The sequence below is a fragment of the Penicillium lagena genome, assembly GCF_028827675.1.
Source record: "Penicillium lagena strain IBT 129212 chromosome Unknown utg000002l_segment0_segment0, whole genome shotgun sequence".
Classification (NCBI taxonomy): domain Eukaryota; kingdom Fungi; phylum Ascomycota; class Eurotiomycetes; order Eurotiales; family Aspergillaceae; genus Penicillium; species Penicillium lagena.
Window position 1 is genome coordinate 4,344,739 of NW_026623223.1, and position 22,398 is coordinate 4,367,136.

Below are 22,398 nucleotides of genomic sequence, written 5' to 3' on the forward strand. Positions count from 1 at the left end.
TAAATAATTATAATTTCAAGGCCCTAACTCAGCTAGTTTATAGAAAGCTTCCCGTCCTCTTCTCCCCGAATCGTTAACATGATATATATAAAGCGCTGGCGCAGCACCTAGAGGGGAATCGTCGCACAGCCTTATAATGACACAATACCTATCACCTTTAATCAACCCACAGCAACATCTACTTGTCTGGCTTCACGGACAGGCGAGTAAGGCCAGATATGTGTGCCACTTACGCCGTTAATAAACCATCTTATTAATATTGCAGTCGCCATAGAAGGCATTTTGTCACATGTTCATTCATCATCTGTCCAGTATAACGTATAGACTATTGTCTCGAGCTTTTTAAAACACCTGTGTCTCTCCATCAACAGTTCGGATGCACCGTTTCAAATACTCATCCAACTTCGCTACATTATCAAGCCGTGCAACAACGCCAACGTACCCATCAGGCCTAATTACAGCAAGTGCACCCCGTGCGGGGTCCACTCCGTAGATCCTGTATGCATCATCTAGAGCCAATCCATCATAGAAACGCATCTCCGCCTGTTGCTTCACACAAGCAGGAATATCATCCCACTGGAAGGATCGATGGAGCCGAGGGTGCAGAACTATTTGTTCAATGATCGTAGGTGGAAACTGAGCAGCCAATCGTGTTGTTGCGTCAAGTGCCTGCGCAGAAACACTGTTTCTGTCCAGAAGGTCTGTCGATGTGAGACTTAAGATACGGAAGCGACCCGTAGAGGGGGTGTCTGTGCTTCGCTTTAGTCAAAGGTCCTCCACTTTCGAGGTGGCTCTCACCATCATGAATATCCCGCTCGCACCCGTCCGCATGTCGCAGCATGCGCACATTCAACAATCTCCTTCCCGGCCTGAGAATTCCGGATAGGTAGTCTGCTCCTGCTTTAGAACTGGCAGAACCATCCAAGCCATCTCTAACTACAATCATGTTCTCAGGATACTCAATTCCACAGCCGCTGGTGAACCCATTTCCAAGCTTGAACGCCTGCTGGAACTCTTCTTGGGTGAGGCCCTCTGTTGTGCCCATCTTGCCTGAGAACATAATTGAGAACTTACGGTCAAAGTCGATGAGTTGCTGGGCGATTTCATGTCTCTCCGCTTGGTACGTGTCAAGTAAAGGGCTTGGGCTTTCTTCTGTTGGTGGTGTGAGCCCGTTTATGTGGTAGGCTAATTTCCAGGACAAGTTATAGGAGTCCATCATAGAGACGTTCATGCCTTGTCCAGCCTGAAGAGGTGGAGAATTTTAGTGTTCCTGTTTAAAAGTTTTCATGGTAATACTTACTTTGGGACTGTGAGTATGGCAGGCTGTAGAATTGGAAATATTTGTCAGTTTTAAGCTATCACGTTGTTATAGCGATACATACCATCACCAGCGATGAACACCCGCGCAACTCCCTTGGAGTCCTTGACATGGAATTCAGGCGAAACTCGCTGCCCAATCTGATACGCTGCCCACCAATCAACAACACCTTCCTTTGGCCGGATATAATACGGCTGCATTGCATCAGCGGCCTGCTTCAAGATTCCCTCCAGAGTGATCTTGCTCCTTCGCTGTCTGGCATTCTCAGACTTGATACCATTTGCTCCATTTGGGTCTTGGTCGCCGTCTGTCGCCACTGTCTCTGGGACATGCACATAAAGACGAGTAAGGTACTCGCCTGTGGCAATTCTCTCCCGCGGAATGACCATCACAGAACCCGCAGGGGAGTGGACAGCACATCTGCGCCGGATATCTGGGAAATTCGTATCGGCCACCAGATCCACGACACCCCAGATATGATCCAGCGACTCCCCTTCCAGCTGCAGACCCATACACTGCCGGACCACGGAGTGCGCACCATCAGCACCAACAAGATATTTCGTTCTCACCACCCTTTCCAATCCATCTGTAGCCATAGTAATAAGAACCGGGAATTCCTGATCTTGTTCGTCAAACCGCACATCCACAAGCCTGGTATCACGAAGAACACCCCTCTTCGAATACCTCCACAAGTCCGTCTCCATAATGCGCTCAATGCGTCCTTGATGAATAGTAGCCTCATAACGGAAACGCGCTGGGGCCAAAACTTCCGGGACAACAGTAGTGCGCTCAATAACCTTTGTTGTATCGGTGGAAGGGTTCCAGAATGCGAATTGCCACATCTGGCATGCTTCTTTCTCGATCTCGTCGGAGATACCCAGAGTCTTGAATACCTCCATTGTGCGGGGCTGTATGCCGTCTGCTTGGCCTGAGCGTAGGGTGCTGGGCTTGGAATCGATGCATAGGAGGGATTTGTCGTTTAGACCGTAGCGGGCAAGGAGGAGGTTAAGGAATAGGCCGGCTGGTCCTGCCTGTGATGAGGTAGATTTGTTAGATTTTGGAGGTAATATAACGTGGGGCTGTAGGTTGAAGGACATACCCCGACTATGACAACTTCGTATCTTTCTCCATGTTCGTCTTCCGGCGAAAATGGAGATGTCAGGCGAGGAAGTGGTGGTGCGAAATATGGAAGGACCCGTAGGTCTCGTGAACGAGAAGCACATTCTGTAAAGACCGGCATAGTTTTTTTTCAACCAATAAGCTGGGCTTTGGGAGAGGGAGAGTATACTGGAATGCTCTTGTCTTCTTTTATTTCAACTATATCTTAAGATACTTATACTACTATCGGTTCGCCTCGGTTATGATAATTATTTGCCTATGGGGGGGCAAGGCTTCTAATCCCCACGGGCATTCATTTGCGGGGGGGCCTTCAAGTATGTTTGGCCCCGATAGAAAACATTTCAAGTGAAAACAAATGCCCCTATGATGCTCCACAGAAACATAGCTTGCGTCACGGTTCCCCTGATATTCATAATATCGGAAGTTTGCGAGATTTCAAAAAATCCTGTGTCCCACATGGGTGGCTCCTCACCCCGCCGGTCTATGTGTACGGTCTGCGGGGTGAAGAGGAGGCAGTTAACCACATTGGCAAACATTATTCGTCGTACAAATAAAGATTGAACATTTTATAAAATTCATCAAACAAGAGCTGCGGGTGGGATAAGTGATATTACATACCTACCTTGAGGTACTGTACTCGAGACAGGTTATTTATCACCACGGGATGAAATTTATCAAGTGTTTAAATGCATAGACGGCGAACATGATTGAATAGTAAACTTCTCACCCTGTACATAAATGCCTACATAGAAGCACTAATACCTCTCCCCTCCTCCAAAGCTGCAGACAACACACTCGCAAAAGCCTGCGATATACCCCATCTCCCACCGCGCTGCAACAAATCAATCAATCGATACAAATGATCCAAGTCCGCAACCACTGATCCACCACCACGCTGAGAATTCTCAGAGGAACATACGCCCTGCCTAGCTTCTTCACCTAAAAGCTTGATCTCCGGCGACACAAATGCTTCGGCGCTAATAACATGTTTGGGCGCATACCGTGCCACACATAGATACGTCAAAGAAGCTGAGAATAAAGCGCGAGGGACATGGATGGCTGGCTCGACAGAGAGACTCATCCGCTCTAGATACTGGGCGATCAGACAGGCATGTACAAGGCATCGACTTGCGTTAAGGGAAGAAGCCCATTTGTGGACAGGGGCTAAGGCTTCGAGAGTAAGTGTGTCGCCGTCCCGACCAATGGCTTGCTCGAGAAGATCTAGGTCGGCGTATAGAGCAATGAAAATGGAGTGCCAGAGGACTGGGAGACAGAAGGGCTCTTGGTTGGGCGTGTGGTACGTTTTCCACCAGTCGATCAAAAGGTTGGATATATCTTGACAGACGATGTGGTCAAATTCATGGGATTGTTTGGCGTCGACAAGGCGGGCGTTTATACTCTCCAGGAGGCCATATGCCGTGAAGTGAGATGCCCGATCTCTATCTGGGAAAGTGTATGGCGAGCGAGAGGGTCTGGGATAAATTGGATCTTCACCTTGTGTTTGAAGAAAATTGCGGTCTAGTGTAGCCCATTTCGAGGCTGTGGGCGCAGCAAACAGAGAATCGGGCGCTAAACGTGGGTGCTGGCGGAATCGATGGTTGCGAATCGGCTGGTGGTGTAGTAGAGCTGCAAGCTCAGCATCATGGATGTTCAGGGCCACCTGCGCTCTTGCTCGTTGCTCACTGTCAATCCATTGATGCCAATTTTCCTCGAGATCAGTGTCGTCGGTAAGATCCCGAGACCGTTGACAGATAGAACCAAGTCTATTTGCCTCCCGAGCCCATGCTGCCACAGTGCCATGCAGTACATCTGCCAAGATGAGATATTTAGGATTCCCCGAGAGGATGGCATACGTCTGTCCCAGGATAGCAGCTTGAACCATGGACAAGGCGTCTGGGCGGCTTTGGGACAAAAAAGATTCCCATGAAGCTAAAATTGCCTTGTTGAGCCGTTCGAATATTCGCGATCCTTGCATCACTGCGCGTGACGAGCCAACGAACAGGCTCCCGACGGAGCATATTGACAAGAATAACAATGCATTCTCTGCAGTTGGTCTGAATGAGGCAGCATGAATCACTGGCAGTAAAGGATGAAACCGATGAAAGTAGAGTTTCGCAAAGAGATTGAGCTGGTCAGACGTTGGGAGTGCCTCATCTTCCATACGGGGACGAAGCTTATGTGACAGGCCTGCCCGATACATCTCGTTTGCACTCGTCACTCCTGGAAAACCTGGTTGTGCTGCCAAATAGTCTCGGTCGGGTCGGTGCTCCATATGCGTGAACCATTTTAGCTTCACAGCGTCCTCATTAGGCTTTGTGGGGTCTGTCTCTGGGGCAGAGCTTTGAACAGGAGTAAATATTGCTTGCTCCCCTGGTGGCAGGGTCGGAGCAGCAAAGACACCTGGGAGCTGGGCCCATTCGGAAATAGTAGAGGTTATTGAGAAGTCGAGGGCGCTAACGTCAAACCCATCTTCTAAGAACCAAGTTCCTGACTCTGAGGCTGTTTGTGCATCGCTAAGCAGATCATCACGAGGAATTACAGGAGCCTGTGGTGTGAAATCAAGGGAATTTGGGTGGTTGAAATCCGGAATACCTGGAATTGTAGATGTTTGGGCATTCATGTTCATCTCGGGGGAAGAAATTCCAGATAGCTGTCTCGTGGATTCAGCGGCCGAGGCTGGCCCGAGCATAACGGAGTCGTCTGCAAATTCCCCAGACAAGGCCGCAAGAGGCCCATTTGTTTGGTCATTATGACTTCGCTCATGTCGTCGAAGGACATCACTGCATTAAAGAGTAAGCAGTGATCTCAATGAGCACGGGAGTTGGAGAGTTGGCTTCCAAGGTTACCTTCGGGAGTACAATTTACCACAAATCGAACACGCGAAGGGTTTCTCTTTTGTATGACCTCGAATATGCCTTGTCAGGTGTTCTTTTTTCGAGAAGGTTTTGTTACACCTGTAACACTTTCGATCTTCTCTTGATCTTACTTCGTGCATGATGGTCTGGGGTGGGGCCCGTTGCGACGGGGTTTTATATACTCAACAAAATCTCGGGACGAGTGTCTCAACTTCAGGCCATAATCATGCTGGTTAGCCCATATATCGAGCTGAGAACTCACCCACGAAACATTGAATTAGATTATCTAAGGCAAGGTGATTGAAGAACGGTGAAAAAGCGAGTCCGGAGCGGGGAGTGTCCCGATCAGTTCGGGTCCCGAGGTTAATTGACTAGTTAACGTAATCAACCACCGAGTGACGAATACCACCGAGTGACGAATTTCGCGTCCATCTCCTACAATCATTTCCTTGACGCGTTATTTTTCACCACCACTATACAAAATGCCTCTATCTCAAGAAAATCGCATTCAGATGGCTATTTCTGCATTCAAAAATAAAAAAATCAAATCAAAATTAAAGGCTGCTGAGATATTTAGTGTGCCTGAAGCTACGCTTCGCCGTCGACTCAACGGTAGGAAATCACGCGCAGAAACACGCGCCAACAGTCATAAATTAAACCCTCTTGAAGAAGAAGTCCTTGCGAAGAGGCTGCTAGATGCAGATAAGCGAGGATTTTCAATTCGGCCAGAGTTTCTACGGGGAATGGCGCAGATCCTGCTTCGCGAGCGCACAGGAGATCCTACTACGACCCTTGGTGTCAACTGGGCATATAAGTTTATCAAACGGCATCCAGCACTGCGCACACGATACAATCGGCGGATCACGTACCAGCGTGCAAAGCAAGAGGATCCAAAGATTATTAAACAATGGTTTGCGACCGTACGCGAGGCTATTCAAGAACATGGTATCCACGAGGACGATATCTGGAACTTTGATGAAACTGGCTTCGCAATGGGACTTTGTTCAACCTCTAAGGTTATTACTGCAGTCGATCGCAGTGAAAGGCCCCGTAGGGTTATTCAGGGGAATCGCGAATGGGTCACAATTATTGAATGTGTGAGCTCAAAGGGGATATCTATACCCCCATGGATCATCTTGAAAGCAGGATCTCAACACGCTGCTTGGTATCAAGAACCTGCTCTCTTCAATAAGGGCTATGCTATCGCAAGAAGTCAGAATGGCTGGACAACAGATGAAATTGGCCTCCGCTGGCTAAAAGAGATGTTTGAACCACATTCTAAAACCTATTCAACTGGTGCAAAGCGGTTGCTTATTCTTGATGGTCATAGTAGTCATCTAACTGCAGATTTTGACGCATTCTGTGAAGAGAATGCTATTATCTGTCTTTGCATGCCTCCTCATACCTCTCATCTTTTACAACCACTTGATGTTGGTGTTTTTGGTCCGCTAAAGCGCGCATATGGAAAACTAGTAGAAGAGATGATGGTTGCCGGCAACAACCATATCGACAAGGAGGATTTCTTGTCTCTCTATCCACCTGCTCGCGAAAAGGTGTTTACTAGGGAGAATATACGCAGTGGTTTTGCAGGTGCAGGACTTAACCCGCTAGATCAAGATCGGGTTCTTGAAAAGGTAACTTTTCAACTTCGGACACCAACACCACCTCTTGTTGAAGTTGAAGGCTCAGTCTCCTCTGCTTTTCAAACACCTCAGAATCCTCGCCAACTCGATCACAAGGTACGCAGTCTACAGAGAAGCCTTCGAAAACGAATGCTTTCTAGTAGTCCAGTATCTCATATTCAACATCTTGAAAAAGCTGCACAGATGGCAATGAATATGAACCTTATTCTTCGACAAGAAATCAAGGTTCTACAAGGTGAGAATAAGCGGAAAATGCAAAAGAGGGCAAGGAAGCGTGGTAATCTTGGTGATGATCTTGTTTTATTTGTACAGGAAGGTCAGAATCGAGTGCAACAGCTTGATACACAGCTTAATGAGCCGGCCGCTGAGACGACGCCAAGGCCTCGCCAGCGAGCTCCACGACGCTGTAGTGGATGCGGGACTACTGGTCATACTATAAGAAATTGTCCTAGTAAATAGCTATTGTTTTATCTTTTTATATGGTCTGATTTAATACATTTGTGGTTGAAAAGCTTGAAATTTAACGGTACGCTCGACGAAATTCGTCACTCGGTGGTATTCGTCACTCGGTGGTTGATTACGTTAACAGTTAGTTGATGATGTAAGAGCTGACTAACGGCCATCGTGGAATCGGGCGAAATGTGGGGGATGTGGATGGTGGCAGACAACTTAATTTACATAACTTGGGGTGTCCCTATCAATTCCTTGTCCTAAATAGCAATTTCTGGTGAGGCTGCCCGCCTTGAAGATGCAGCATGCCAAGCGATAGCAGGGCCTCCCTCTGGGGAAGCGTATACTGATATTACGAGTGTTGGCGACGGTGCAAAAAGTAGCACGGTGGCATTGTCGGGGATGTGATTTGGATCTGTCTGTGAGGGAAGGTCGTTTTGTTCACCTACATGGGACTTTGTGTTGAACAAGATGTATTACCATCGGGCCCTTCCAGTGTTGCGACGGATGGCTAGGACCGGTGGTTGGTGCAGCTTCTTGTATCAGCCTCGAAGTACACCATTACCTGGTCCCTGTCCCCCGAGCAGTGGGACCACTGTGTATTCTACAAGACGACTGTGAGACCGCAAATATTATATTTACACGAAACTGCTATACATTCACTACCTCTGTGTCTCTCCTTTCCATTCCTAGGCAGCAACCAGGCTTTCCTCACCCATTGCTCTCGCGCGTCATCTAATGTTATGCAAGATTAGTCCACACGCCATGGCTCCAAGGTTCCCTGCCTCAAAACCCCATCTCGTCGGTGATATAACGGCAATTGGGAAGCATCTATAAACACCAACTCTGACTAGGCCGAAAATCACCGTCACACCGCTGATGATAGAAGCCTTTTGCGGCCAATTGTCTGAGAAGCCCGGTCTCTACTTGAATGAGATGGCTGTTTTCCTTTGCGATGAGCTCCAGACTGTGATTACAATCTCCAGCATTAGAAGAGCCATGGACATAGTCGTAGGTAGTGAATCCCAAATCGCACTGGAATTAGTCGGAAAGTCGATCGGGAGAATGTTTCTACGGGTCAGATTTCGGACAAAGGGGATATACGTTAGAAATTAGTCCTGGCAATATTAAATCTGATGAACGGCCGAGGTTGATCACACACCCCGCAGCCCTTGAAACTATCTCCACTGCGCTCCACCGCGGGCCAGATCAGGGGTATGTGGGGTACTTTGCGAGAGGTTCTCCGCGATGCCCCATCATCCCGCCGAGCATTTGACGTGCCATCAGCCAGATAATGCTTATATAGAAGTGCAAGGGTGAGTTACCCTCCTTTCCAGCCTGCATCATATTCCTAACTCAGTCTGAGTACAATCAGCTTCGTTATTTTTTATCCCACTTTTGTAACTATGGAATCCACTGACGTTGAAATACGCTGGCGTCCTCTCTCTCCTCCGGAGGAGTCCCCTGCTTACCCGGGATTTTACCCATCGGTAACCGAGTTGCCAGTGGGCCATAAGCGGAGGGAAAATTCTCGTCCCCTCCATGAGCCTATGATCTTTGAGCGAGATCAAACTCTTCGCCTTCGTGATGGGACCAAGATATTCGCCGACATATATCGTCCCACCAATGAGACTCTTGTACCGGCTATCATGGTTTGGGGCCCGTATGGGAAGTCTGGGAGTGGTGAGTCTGAGATTGGTTTTATGAAAAGAGGCCTACCTGTTAACTACGAGACCACACACAGGTCGCTTGAACCTCAGCTCTTTCCCAATGCGAGCTGGTGTAGCAGAAAACCGACTCTCCGGTTACGAGAGTTTTGAAGGGTAAGAAATTCGACCTTGCACGTTTCAGCCACTTAAACTGAAGTATCACTCAGCCCCGACCCTGCTGAATGGGTACCACGTGGCTACGCTGTTGTCAACGTGGATGCCAGAGGCGCAATGGATTCCGAAGGATCCATGAGATTCTGGGGTTCCGGTGACGGAAAAGACGGATACGACGCCATTGAGGGTATTGCGGGTCTACCATGGTGTAGCGGAAAAGTAATGCTAGGAAACTCCTGGCTGGCTATATCTCAATGGTTTATTGCCGCTGAGAGGCCGCCACATTTGGCTTGTATTGCTCCCCTTGAGGGCGTTAGCGATCCACTCCGGGAGCAGTGTCGTCGAGGGGGAATTCCCGAGATGCAATTTGGGAGGGCGCTAGCTGGCCTTCTCTGTGGTTCGTATCAATGTTTGCTGCAATTGTAAACAATTTGTCTTTCTGATCAGATACAGGTCGCAATGGCATGGAAGATATCGGAGCAATGGCTGAGGAGGGCCTTACAAATTCTTACTGGGAGGATAAAAGGGCTAAAATAGACCAAATCCAGGTCCCGGCATACATTTTGGCCAGCTATTCTACGATGCTTCACACGATAGGATCTCTCCGAGGCTATGAAGAGATCCCCCATGATAAAAAATGGTAACAGTACTCCTTGCTGTTTATTTCCTGATATAGTGGTTCCATACTAATCGACTTCCAGGCTTGTAATCCATGGGACTCAGGAATGGTACGACTTGTACTCTCCTGAGAGAATTCAGGAATTGAACATTTTCTTTGACTGCTACATGAAAGACCCGAATAATTGGGAGAGTACACCCCGTGTGCGCGCTACTGTACTGCCGTTCAACCGGCCGGCGCTGACCGGAATCCCTTTCGAAGAACCTTTCTGGCCTCATCGCCAGACCACTAATAAACGACTGTTTTTGAGCTCGGAGAGTCGTTTGACAGAGACTCAGCACCAAGAGCCAGGACAATCGGTGTACCAAGCCGATGCTGCACCCATCTGGCAAAGAGACAACGATCCAGGAGAAATCCAGTTTTCGTTCACCTTCCCTCAGCGAACAACCATTCTCGGTCCGTCGCGTGCTGTTCTTTACGTCGAGCCAAAGCAGGGGCCGGACATGGATGTCTACGTGCATTTGAGAAAAGCAGACCAGACTGGGAAGCTTCTACAGCATGTCAATATACCACTCAAGGATCTGGGGGTTGCTTCTGCAGAAGAAGTTCCTTTGACAAATCCAATGAAATATTTCGGTCCACATGGCATTTTGAGGGCATCTTACCGAGATGTGGCAGAAGAGTTGTCGAAACCGCACTGGAAAACGCTCTCACACAGGAAGCGTCTGCCGGTAAAGGTGGGAGAGGCAACGCGATTGGAGATTGAGATCTGGCCCACGGGCATGTTATTTGAACCAGGCGAGCAACTGGTCATGAAGATCTCGGGCCATTTCATGGGCCCCGCGGAGTTTGAAGCTTTGCAGGGAACTTTTCCTGTTTGTAACAAAGGGGAGCATTCTATTCTATGGGGCGGAGAATCTGCAAGCTATCTCGAGATTCCGACTGTGAAGATCGCCGAATTCTCATGAGTTCTACAGTGATTCCATGGACATCACGGCATTATACCAACAGGGCTTGATTTTGGTGCATATCGTGTATTGATAAGTAACGCCTCTGCAATACTAGGTAATTGACTTAATTTACACTCTTGATGGTCATCAAAACTTCTACGGGCCGGCCTTATCTGGCTAAGATCCAGTTCGGGTAGTCCTTGATATAGTGGCTCTTTAGCTTCACAAACGACTTAAACCTAAATCGGCTAAGAGTCACGTCTCGGCCTAAGTTTGTCTAGCCGGTCTAAGCTAGGTCCTACCGAATAAAAATATGAGAATGGCTTAAGTTAGTAAGATACCTAAAACTCACTAGAGTAGGATAGTTAGCGCGGTTGACATATATAATCCCCGACTCGACCCGCTCGATTAGCTTCTCTAAAAGCAATAAATGACCTGTTACGGTAGATATTCGCAGTTGTTGATGGCCGACGAAAGAAAATTTGATATTAGTCACGACCATGGTAGGGATCAAGAGTACGATCCTCATGATGGTTTGTTCGCTTTGAAGGCTCATGATGGATGACGGATTTTACCTGCTGAGCATGTAGAAGTTGAGTGAAGTTATGGAGAGAAAGCGAGAGAGAAATAGAGAAAATAAGGAAGAGTCAATTCTTCTAGATAACAAGGAACCAGTAGTGGCGGAAAATGGTATCTTTCCTTCCCATTATGAGTCCACAGCATACACTTTGAGCATCATAGATCTTGATTTACAGGTGTGTACATGCTATATTGCTCCTATTTATGATACACCACATCCCAGCAAACCCACCCTCAATCAAGATTCGCCTCAAAGTCATGACTGTTATCCTCGCCAGCCAAACAGCGCGGAACCCGGTCCGCCATACGAGTCAAAATAGTAACAAACCGCTTCGAAAGACCCCAAGCCGTCAAGCCCGCGAGGGTCTCACACCCAGCCCGTAGGATCCTCTCCGGACCGCCAGGCGCACAAATATCCCCCACGCCAGTAACATTGCCTCTCATGGCATGTCCCTCCCTCACAAACAGCTGCACGAGCTCATCATCGCAGGGCCGGTCGAGGTGAATGAAACTCGGTTCCGGTTGTGAGTCCTGTTGACGCGGACTATTTGTCTCTGCAGGAGGCAGAGGCACGGCGTGGGCGTGGCACGAGCCATAGGCCCAGAGGGTGAGCACGGCTAGGAAGGCAGCCACGGGCTCATGGAATGCGTTTGTCGAGTACCGCCGGACATGCCAGAGGGTAACGCCTGCGTGGATCAGGGAGAGACGGGCTTTGTATTGGTCATGTTTCGTCCAGCGCCATATATACTGCCACTCGAGTGTCTGGTGGCGCTTGCTCCAGCGGAGGGTCCCCTCTGCGAGGGAGGTGGCGAGAGAGCGGATCTCACGAAAGGGAGCGAGGAGGACGAGTCGAGAGGCGTGGAGGTGGAGCACGGTTGGATGCTCCAGGCCCGCTGCTTTGGCGATTGTGCTGTTGGCAGTCCAGTGGAGGATGTCCAGGCAGTCGCAGGCGCTGTTGCGCCATTTAGAGTAGGAGGGGATTCCGGGGAGCCAGACTGATCCCATTGGGATGGCGCTCTCACGAGATTGCTTTTTGGCGGTTGGGTTCCAGAACGAGAGGGGGCGGCGGAAGTAGTCGCCTACTTCCCACATGCGGTGGTAGAGTGCGTGGATGAGCAGGATATGGCTGAATTCGCCGATTCCGGAGATGAGTCTCTTTTCAATGTATATTATTTGTACAGCGTCGTAGAGTGATTCATTTACTGTACGGGGTTAGCGGATATGCAAATGGAGGATGACGAAAAAATCGTACCAGGTGATTTATCCCACAGCTGTCGCCAATTCTCGGGCGAGTCTGCTTGCCATAGCCTCTCGTGGGCGGGTAACGCAGCCTGTCCATCATCCAGGGACAGTAGTGGTCGGTCATCAAAGTAGTACGCAAGGGTGCAGTCCACGAGCTGTATATATGGTTAATGCCGTTCTTAACCCTGGTGTGAAGTCATCGTACCCATATGCAGTAGCCAGTTCGTCGCCGGATCTCATCTTGAATCCATGCAATCCAATATGCCTCTTGAGCGAGACCATTTGGTTCCATTCTCGGATTCGGTGAGGGTGCTAGCACCTGCTCTCGCTTCGTGAACTTCACCAGATCGCTGAAGATACCCATCGCGGAAAGTCTGGCTCGTTCGTTTCCAGTGTGAAGCAGTCCAATGCAGTTCAACAGCATCGCCAGCAGGATCTCAGGCGAAGTCTCGCCAAGGTGACCCTTTTCTTTCTGTTATAGCACAATGATTAGCATGCATGCTCACCGAGTGATGAGGGCCAATCTACCTCAACACATAAAGCTCGCCGGATCATCTCGTGAAAAGCAGCTGCGCACTGAGCTGTCTCACTTATATTTGCAACATTGCACCCGATGGCTAAGACGGCCAGCATCAAAAGCCAATGGCAGGTATTGGGATCGAAAGTGGGGAGGTGAAGAATTGGGTATACGGTTTGAAAGGACTCAAAGTAGAATGCGATAAACTGGTTGCAGAGTTGCGCCGACGGGAAGTTGTCCGTCTCAAATTGTGGGAAGATGGGGTTGTCGTTGCGGCAAAGCATTATAAATTGGTGATACATCTTGTCGTAGACGGAGGAGTCGATCCTTTTGGTAAATCGGCGCACTTCTTCTGATATGTTGTCCACGGGGCTTTCCTGGATCGACGGGAATGAATATCGGCTGCCACCCTCTTCGAGGGGTAGTTGACGGGTGACAGTACTCGGTTCGGCGTAGAAGCTTGACCACGGGCCCTGTTTCTTCCTATACTTGGGCAGCCGAGCACCAGCCCCGTCGACATAATAGTCCGCTGAGCGCTTAGCAGAATCGACCGACTCAGGATGAGGGGATGTTTCGCCGCCCATATGGGGATACTGATTTGGACTGCTCATGTCGGTTCCCATGGACAGATGCCCCGACGGCGTCTGAGAGATATTCTCTGGCAATGGGGGGCTTTTCTGACCAGCTTGGATAACTGGCGGCTGCCATGTGGTGCGAGTCGATTGGACATCTGGAAAGAAAGGCTGGCAGAGTTGGGAAGGAAGTCTTGACGGCTGCATTTGATCGTTTGGTGGGCCTGCAAAGAATTCATGGGGGAGCCAGTTGATCGTGGACAGCATAGACTGGTCGAAGAATGCCGGGTCAAAGTCCAGGTTGCCCGCCATGGCCGTGTCAATATCAACTCCCGTACTATGCAATCCTTGTTGAACATCCCTCATGTCGGTGCCCATGGCCGCATGGGACGAGAAGGGAATGTTGGAATTGGACATGTCGGGGTAAGGCTGAGGCCGATTTGTATTTGCATAGATATCCATTGGCATTCTGCCTGTGTTCGATGCCTGATCGGCATTTGACGCGAATAAACGAGGGTTTGGGGCATCTGAAACTGAACCTCGGCCATTTGAAGGAGGCTGTGTTTGTTGGTTCTGCGCACCACTAGGAAGCACATTGCCTGAATAACCTGGGGATAATATTGGTTGTCCAATCGGTTGAACTGATGTCTCTGGTGCCGACTCAACACGACCTTTGCTGGTCTGCGAGGCACGACGAAGGGGCGGCGACTCTGCACCCTGGGAACCCTCTCTCCGGCCCTTCTTTGACCTTCTCTCTGTCGGATATTGACAGTCGAGGGAGCGGGCATCACACCGTCCACACGGCTCTCCCCCACTGCATCGCACACGGGCCGTCGCACAGCTAAAGCAGGCGCGGAAGGTCTTGACAGTGATTCGGTGGGTATGCTCTTTACCCCCTTCGCTGCCGGGCAGATGGTGGCTCAGCTCATGGCGATGGAGGGTGTCGGTCCGGGAGAAATGCCGGCCACACTGGGTGCATTCAAAGGGTTTTTCCTTGGTATGGCTGCGCAGATGACGCTTGAGATGTTCCGGGCGACGAAAGCTACTGCCGCAGATGGAGCATTGCACCTGCGGACTGGTCTGGTCCTCGGATACATCGAGGCCCTCTTTGTCCATCATCTCGAAACATCCCGATGTGGCATGAACGGGAAGAAAGTCGGGGATGCGGAGAAGGTGATTCCTTTTGGGTTAGTGAGTTACCGTATTCCGACCGTAATTCTACACCATCATAATACCTCAACTACTACTATCGTGGCTTTCGAGCCTTCAAGATCTGACATGGCCACGCCCCAAACATCACCTGCATTCCCCCAAACTCCGTTTCGATCTCACTCCACCCGTCCGACTCCAGAACCCTTCGGTATTGCGCAACATATCCTCCCAATTCGAGAATAACCAGAAATCCCCCTGGCCGAAGCACTCGGGCCGCTTCATGAATCGCCTTGTCCCGCGATGCTTGGTCGGCATTGTGGATCGACAAACTCGCCGTGATCAGGGACATCACTCCGTCTCGGAAGGGTAATTGAGTAAAGTCGGCAGTGTGCAGAACCGTGTAATCGGTGAGCTGAAGACTCGCGGCATTGTCGTAGGTTGCCTCGGGCGCATTGCCGCTCTGGTCACCGGTGATGAATAGATCGACGCCGTAGATGGGCGGAACGGTGGCCTGGAGCCTCTTTTTCCTCTGTGCAATTTTCAAAAGAACGAGCCCGCGGCCACAGCCGATGTCGAGGGCGGGCGCCGTGAGAATATCACTGGGGAGCTCATCGAGCAGTCGATCCCAGACCGCGAACTTGCCCTTCCGCGAGGCATAGAGGTATAGCGGGGCGAGGATCGAGGACGCGAGCAGGCCCAGTGGGGAGTCGATCCCATAGGATGGTTTCGAAGGGACCGCGCGGGAGTCGGAGTTCAGACGCGCAATGTGGTTCTGGGGCTTCTCCCCCTCGGAATAGACCGACTCCATGTTGGAAGACCAGTGGGAGTGTTGAGGCGGGAAGAAAGCATCCTGGTCATAATCAATAATAGTAGCTGAGCGGGAACTCTTCTGGGTGTATCGCTCGTACTGCAGCACATCGTCATGATCATCGCAGCCCGTTAAGTAATCCCCACTGCCCCATCATCTTAACCAAACCACAACTACCAGCAACTCCAATGAGTGGCACGAACCAGGCCGCTTTCCGTGGTGCCACCATCGCCTTCCACGAATACTCCCGAGCTCCCTCTCCCGCCCGCAACCACCAAACTTCCAATACCGCCGCCGCCGCCGCATTCGCCAGCACCGTGAACCGTCATGCAGACTCCAATCATCGCCAGGAGGTGGAAGCCGAACCTGGGCCCGAAGCGGGTTCTGTGAAGGACAAGATCGGACGGTTTACCGCCAACTCGCTCGCGCCCCCGCACGATAGCAGAGGTCGAGTTCCGGCTTCATCACTCGCGCCGCCCACTCCGCAGCAGATTGCGGCGCGCTTGGCTGCCTCGAGATCCCCCGAGCGGCCGGCGAGGAGCGGTGACAGCACCCCATCCACAGCGGCCAGCCTAGGAGCAATACGAAGTACCAGTAGGATGCAACCACACACGCTAGAAAAACGGGAGCTGCGGTCGCCCGCCCCGGTGCGTCCGATCCACGGCCGGAAGAGTCCCCTGGACAAGATGCTCCAGGGCGACAATCCAAGCTCGGAAGAGCTCTCCGTTCCCACGCGATCCCCGTCACAGCGGTCGAGAGTCACAGCAAGTCACAATGATCGCCGTCCGAGTCCCCCTCCATTCATCAGGCCAAGGCAGTCATCTGCCCCATCCGGCGAGTCGAAGCCCAAGCCTCCCCCGCGAGCCAGCAATCCCATTCTCTCGCGGGGATCCCTCCGCAAGCCCACCACATCACTACGGCCCACGCCTAGCTTAGCATCAATATCCATGCGGTCACACAACACCAGCAGCTCCAGCCTCGCAGACGAATCCAGCGGCATGAGTGAAGAAGCCCTCTCCGATGCCATTGCGGCATCATCTCTCGCATCGTCACGCGCCTCTCCCACAACAAAAGTACCTCCACCCCCTCCTCCACAGCGCCGCCGGGCTCGATCAATACTACACCTAGCACATACCCCCACGAGCGATCTATCCAGAACACCAAGCCCGCCCAAGGGCATGCCGCAGACCCTCCGCGGAATGCCCAAGCCCGATGCCGACCCGCACCCGCGACACAAGATACGTCTCATCCGCAAACACCCACACAAGCACCACGAGGGCGACCGCAAGCGCTGGCGCAGTGAGATCACCGAGCAGGAACGCAAGCGGTACGAAGGCGTATGGGCCTCAAATAAAGGCCTACTCATTCCGCCCGGCATGGGCGACCAATCGAACATGGTGCTGAACCTGGTCGTGCGCGAAATCTGGGGCCGCAGCCGCTTGCCAACTGCCTCGCTCGAGCAGGTGTGGGATTTGGTCGATCGGCAGCGGATCGGGCTGTTGGGCCGAGAGGAGTTCGTGGTGGGCATGTGGTTGATCGATCAACAGCTCAAAGGCCATAAGCTGCCTGTCCAAGTGCCTGATAGTGTGTGGGAAAGCGTGCACCATATCACGGGCTTGAGGCTGCGAACGGGGTAGAGATTTTCTTGTTATATCAACGCCTACAGAATCGCTATGGGATGGTGCATCACGGCTGCCAGGCCTGTCATCGCAATTCTGATGGACTACAATCAGCACATTCTGTCGTTAATCCCCCGATGAGTAGTTGCAGCATTACAAAGGAAAAGTCAGAACCTGTCCAGCTTCGACATATCATTGGCGTCCCTCGTGTCCCCATAAAAGATTTTAGTTCATACGAATCCCCTTCGGCGGCCAATTTGTCGGACTCATCCATACTGATCTCGTCCACTTCCACCTGCATACCATTAAAGTTTTCGTCGACAGATCGCCTCAGTTTGCCTCAAGCCTCTTAGGCAAGACTAGCGATGTACTTCATCAGAGACAGAAGATTACGGTCCTCCGTGGTCAGACCAAGCCGGCTTAGAAGCCTGGACTGATGAAGAGGATGAAATGTGACCATCTTGCGTGATGTCTCCAATTTCAATACTGGATTTTTCAAGACTAGAAGAATACTTTGGTCTCTGATATCTTGTGACAATGTCCACTGTCATTGCCCAAATGCTGGATATAACTACGACCGGTGCTATCAAATCATCGTCCGACTGCAGAACTCACTATGCTAAATCGAGTCTAGACACTTCAGTTGGGTTTGGGGGCGGCCAGACCCGCAACTCTTCATGCGAATTGAAGACCCCTTTCCCATGTTCTTCAAGTCGCCGGCTCAGGGCAAACCATGGCGGGCTCCCTTGCCCTAATCCTCACCCTCATCGCCGGCTCCCTCGCCGGCGTCCTGCCCCTCCTCCGCGACAGCAGAACGACCACCGTTACCCTACCCCAGGGAGCCACATACGACCAAAATACACATTTACTCTGCACCCCCACAACATGGACCGACGTTGCGACTTTTTTCCTTGGCAACTACATCTCCCACGCGGCGACCGTCATCGCCTTCCCCGGTGAACCATGGTACATCGTTGCGCTAAACATGCTCCTCGCCATCCTCTTCCCCGGTATGGGTGCCGCGCGCGGACTACTGGCGATTATTCGGCACGCGGCACTGTGCAAGGATCCAATCCAGAGGGCGCTGCGGTCGCGGGCGATGTGTATGGTTGTGCGCTCAAAGGAGTGGAGGCCAATTTCTGGGCAGAAGGTGCATTCGCTGTCGTTCTTGTCGGCGACGTTGCGGGGAGAGAGGGAGGATGAAGAGGAGGAAGATTTTCGGGCGCATCATCTTATCTGTGAGTCAATGGTTCAAGGTTCGATTTGAGGTTTCGGGCTGATGATAATGGGGGATATAGCGAAAAATAAGAAGTCGGCGGCGCAGTACCTAAAGGAATTGTAGGTCAACTACTTTCCTGCGTATGATATATCCCTAATGACTTCGTATAGGAAAGAATATCACGAGCCAATCGAGCTCAGGGTTGAAAGTCCGACATGGCTAACCCTGGAACACTATGACGCGTCCCTTGAGACCGTCGGCGAAGAATGGCAGGTGTTCGGAGACTACCATTTACCTACTGGCTACGAACTAGCCTATGTCCCCTCGAACGCAATCGTGGACCCCATATCCGGCACCTCCGCCGGCTTAACCTCCTCCGAGAAGAGAAATTCGGTATATAACCTTTCCTCGATCTATAGCTTCTCCACAGCTCTAGTAGCAATCGTGCAGATCATGTACGCGTCAGCAACACTCTACCGCTCGCGCGGTGACCAGGTCGCCAAATATGGATACGCCGCGTTTGGATTCACCGTTCTGCCTTACCTGATTATGTCGTTTGTCAATCTCTTGGGCAATCTTTTTACGCCGCGGTATTCAACACTGTACCTTGTTCGCACGGAGATGATGGATGAGGCTGTGCAACGGGGAGGATATTTTGAGGGCACTACCGCCAGGTTGGAGGGTGCTCAGCTTCAATTGAAGCAGGGCTTTGTGTTTGAGGCGGAGCTTCAAGAGCATGAGCATCAAGGTGGTGAGGAGCGCTGGGAGTTTAAGGTTGGTGGGGTCCAAGTGGGTTTGAATGATAATGAGCTTGAAAGGGTCAAGGACGCATATGATGTGGCAGATCCTGCGTCGGATACTGAGGCAGAGACTGCGGCAGACATTGTGGTTCAACATGATGGAATGTCCCCGAAAGAATCCGCTGAAGAGAAGAATAAGGTTGAAGAGACAGTTGAAGAGAAATCGAAAGAAGCAGAAAATGCAGGAAAGGAGGAGGCAATAGATGACCCACACAAAAAGAACCCGCTACTCGTCATTCCAAGCTGCTACAACTTCAAAGGTGCCACCCAAAGCCGCGGCTTCCTCAGCTCCAGCAACCCAACCCTCTTCGACCGGCACGACCGCATCATCTTCTGGATGCTCCAACTTCTCATCGCAGCCGTGCCCTTTATCGTCATCGGGGCCATGTCACGTTTCAAGGCCAATCACAGCACCACGGCCCAGCGAGCATGGATCATGAGCTGGCTGTCCTTGGGAATGACTCTCGTGCTCAACGCTTTTTTCTCTAACTATATAGTTCAGCTGGGTCTTGTGGCCCATAAGAATCATCAGCGTTGGAGGGCAGATCGCTCGGGACCCTGGAAGCATCGCTTCGGGTGGAGTGTGTTTGGTCTCGTCGTCTGTGTTGTGCTTATGTGTGCGCTGGCTACCCCGGCCATTGGCGGGTTTACGATGGTAGCCAAGATGCTGAGGGAGGATGGCTCTTGTACACTCATTGGATGAGTTTCAATTATATAAATGTGTACTCGTCCCTAAGTCGGGCCCTTAGCTTTCTGAATAATGCCGTTTCTCTTTTGCAGCAACTAAGAAGCGTAGTGGGGTTAGGGATCACACATGGCGGTGGTGAAATCTATCAGAGGCAGTCATTAGGGGAGTACGAAGAAGTAAGATGTCTGCCTGGTTTGCGGTAGTAATACTCGCGAGCAAGTCTCAAACACGTACATGCACTAAGCACATAGCAGGACCTTTGGCGTATTGCACGGTTGACACTATAGGTACATGATGAGGCGAAATAACAACGAAGGATTTCATGGCGGAGCGGGCTTTTGGAAGGAAATGACAGACCGGAGGCTGAGATATTGTGCCGCACAATTGTCCTCGGATGCTTTATCACAGGAATGACCGAGAAAGAGACCAGCACATGTCACCATCCGTGTGTGTAAAGAAGTTCCTTGCGGCACAGAAGAAATCATAGACGACCTTGCGCACCATCCTCACTCCACTTCAGAATTGGGGCCATGTTATTCACACGCTCCCATAAATCACCTTTCTGCGCCTCTTTCCTGAACCATTCTTCAGCACTTTTAATTCGATTTGGGTGGATCTCGTCAAGCAGCTCATAATTTCTCTGCATGACCCCCTTGTTCCCTTTGCTCGCTCTCCATAAGTTCCAGAAACCCGTGAAATTCTTTTCAAAAGTCAGCGTAGCAGGATCAGCTGGGTCGGCATTGTAAGAGGACGGCCGTTTGGTAGAGAAACCGAGCCCAAATCGCAATTTGGACATCAAACTCATATGGGGAATTTTCAGCACATCCAAAACCGATTCACGTCCGCTAAATCCCTCGAAATATTCTGAAAACGGAACATCGATATACCGTGCGGGTCTCCCTGTCACCTTGGTGAAGGCGGCAGCTATGTCAGAATAGGACATGTGGGAGATCGCCACCTCAAGATCTAGGCCATTGGCCCTATCAGTGTTGTCAAACAGCCAGCGCACGTATATGCCACAGTCGGAGAGGGCTACATGAGCGATTTCACCATCCCCTATGGATTCAACGGACGTTATTACTCCAGATCAAGTCACTCATGTCTTTCACGTACCTAATGGGACCGACCATGTGACCACCCCATCAATGATGCGAGGGCTCATTATCGTCAGAGGAGAAAGCGCCATATCGATATATGGTCTAGCCAAGAAATTCAACAAGACATGTCAGCATTTTGGGCTGTTTCTCGGGCATAATGGACCATGAAAAGACTTACCCTGTGGTGAAGAGAGCTACCCCCATATGAGGAGTCGGATGTTGTAAGATCCACTCTGCACAATGCGCACGTATTTTGTCAGCCTCCATGCGTCCACAATGACCATATGGGCTTGACATACCACCCACTCGTCCTTTTCCATCATAGTGCCCACATCGAAATTGTGGATCCCAGTTACCCTTCTTTAATCCGTAGTCAAGATTACCCCACACATAGAACTTCAAGCCAATAGAGATTGCTATCTCATAGGCTCGTATGCCCCAGAACATCTCGGCCTTCTCGCCACAATTGAAACCATCAATGTTCACGAACTAGTCGGCGATCAACAAGAAAGCAATAAGTGACGTTTTGGTGGGGTGATAAACTCATCCCAGAACCGCGAGAGGAACATAAGTATCACTTACAGCACCGTCACAGCCAGTAAAGCCCTTCGTTAGGTCTTCTTCGCTGGCAAACGTTCCTTTGAATAGCTCTACGCCAGGAAAAGCTGCCAATTCCTTTGCCCGCCGACTAGTTGGATCTCGGGTCATGACGCGAACTTGATACCGTCCGTCTCTAACGAGTTCTAAATCCCAGCCATTGGTGTAAGCAATGTTTCAGCTTGTCTGAAGAAAGTTTAAGTGTTCTAAAAACTACCTTGAACAACAGGTATGCCTTGAGCGCCCGTTCCGCCAATGACGAAAATCTTGGACACTTTAAAGGATGCCATAGTGTTTCTGTCTGATTGGTGGCGAAAGAAGTGGGGTATGATCCTTTAGTGGTAGTCAGAGCTTAATTTTTGATTCTACGCACAATTTATAGCACTTATCCTGACCCCAAGTAGGTCTGGTCCTTCGGGGCTGTTGAGTAATCTCAAACGTGACGATCAGTCCAACGAACAAACAAGGTTCACAAGGATAAGAAGATAACTAACTAGTTCAGTTAACTAACGTTAGTTATTGTGATACTGATTAGTAACAGAACAATGTTTAGTCAACTGACAACTTTAACTACCCGTTGACCGATTGAGTGGATATCTAGCTAACTAATCGAATATTGATTGATAATCGTCTGCCCAGGGACCAAATAATATGACGACCTTCTTGATGTCCTTGTGTCGAGCATCACTTTCTAACTAGTTACCACAGATTTGGGGTGCCTCCAACAAACC

The 22,398-nt window shown here is 50.5% G+C and overlaps 9 protein-coding genes across 9 annotated transcripts; 4 read left to right on the forward strand and 5 right to left on the reverse strand.

Moving 5' to 3' along the window:
- Window positions 1–342: 342 nt before the first annotated feature.
- On the reverse strand, window positions 343–2,558 carry N7510_004572 (uncharacterized protein; the record flags this gene model as incomplete). The annotated part of the gene is made up of 5 exons (XM_056976498.1): window positions 343–749; window positions 799–1,243; window positions 1,301–1,323; window positions 1,383–2,349; window positions 2,418–2,558. The coding sequence occupies 5 exons, from the start codon at window positions 2,556–2,558 to the stop codon at window positions 343–345; spliced, it is 1,983 nt and encodes a 660-aa protein (XP_056836454.1).
- Window positions 2,559–3,179: 621 nt separating this feature from the next.
- N7510_004573 (uncharacterized protein) lies at window positions 3,180–5,063 on the reverse strand (the record flags this gene model as incomplete). Its single annotated transcript, XM_056976499.1, has 1 exon — window positions 3,180–5,063. The coding sequence occupies one exon, from the start codon at window positions 5,061–5,063 to the stop codon at window positions 3,180–3,182; it is 1,884 nt and encodes a 627-aa protein (XP_056836455.1).
- A 3,728-nt stretch (window positions 5,064–8,791) lies between these two features.
- N7510_004574 (Alpha/Beta hydrolase protein) lies at window positions 8,792–10,795 on the forward strand (the record flags this gene model as incomplete). Its single annotated transcript, XM_056976500.1, has 5 exons — window positions 8,792–9,068; window positions 9,130–9,208; window positions 9,262–9,605; window positions 9,662–9,848; window positions 9,910–10,795. 5 exons carry the CDS (start codon window positions 8,792–8,794, stop codon window positions 10,793–10,795), a joined length of 1,773 nt encoding a protein of 590 aa, XP_056836456.1.
- A 795-nt stretch (window positions 10,796–11,590) lies between these two features.
- N7510_004575 (uncharacterized protein) lies at window positions 11,591–14,806 on the reverse strand (the record flags this gene model as incomplete). Its single annotated transcript, XM_056976501.1, has 4 exons — window positions 11,591–12,558; window positions 12,609–12,753; window positions 12,804–13,070; window positions 13,127–14,806. 4 exons carry the CDS (start codon window positions 14,804–14,806, stop codon window positions 11,591–11,593), a joined length of 3,060 nt encoding a protein of 1,019 aa, XP_056836457.1.
- Window positions 14,807–14,933: 127 nt separating this feature from the next.
- On the reverse strand, window positions 14,934–15,647 carry N7510_004576 (class I SAM-dependent methyltransferase; the record flags this gene model as incomplete). Its single annotated transcript, XM_056976502.1, has 1 exon — window positions 14,934–15,647. One exon carries the CDS (start codon window positions 15,645–15,647, stop codon window positions 14,934–14,936), a length of 714 nt encoding a protein of 237 aa, XP_056836458.1.
- Window positions 15,648–15,835: 188 nt separating this feature from the next.
- irs4 lies at window positions 15,836–17,284 on the forward strand (the record flags this gene model as incomplete). The annotated part of the gene is made up of 1 exon (XM_056976503.1): window positions 15,836–17,284. The coding sequence occupies one exon, from the start codon at window positions 15,836–15,838 to the stop codon at window positions 17,282–17,284; it is 1,449 nt and encodes a 482-aa protein (XP_056836459.1).
- Window positions 17,285–17,999: 715 nt separating this feature from the next.
- Window positions 18,000–18,533, forward strand: N7510_004578 (uncharacterized protein; the record flags this gene model as incomplete). Its single annotated transcript, XM_056976504.1, has 1 exon — window positions 18,000–18,533. One exon carries the CDS (start codon window positions 18,000–18,002, stop codon window positions 18,531–18,533), a length of 534 nt encoding a protein of 177 aa, XP_056836460.1.
- Window positions 18,534–18,641: 108 nt separating this feature from the next.
- N7510_004579 (uncharacterized protein) lies at window positions 18,642–19,988 on the forward strand (the record flags this gene model as incomplete). Its single annotated transcript, XM_056976505.1, has 1 exon — window positions 18,642–19,988. One exon carries the CDS (start codon window positions 18,642–18,644, stop codon window positions 19,986–19,988), a length of 1,347 nt encoding a protein of 448 aa, XP_056836461.1.
- Window positions 19,989–20,454: 466 nt separating this feature from the next.
- On the reverse strand, window positions 20,455–21,957 carry N7510_004580 (NmrA-like family protein; the record flags this gene model as incomplete). Its single annotated transcript, XM_056976506.1, has 6 exons — window positions 20,455–21,029; window positions 21,087–21,172; window positions 21,249–21,303; window positions 21,370–21,559; window positions 21,653–21,813; window positions 21,885–21,957. The coding sequence occupies 6 exons, from the start codon at window positions 21,955–21,957 to the stop codon at window positions 20,455–20,457; spliced, it is 1,140 nt and encodes a 379-aa protein (XP_056836462.1).
- Between the last annotated feature and the right edge of the window lie 441 nt (window positions 21,958–22,398).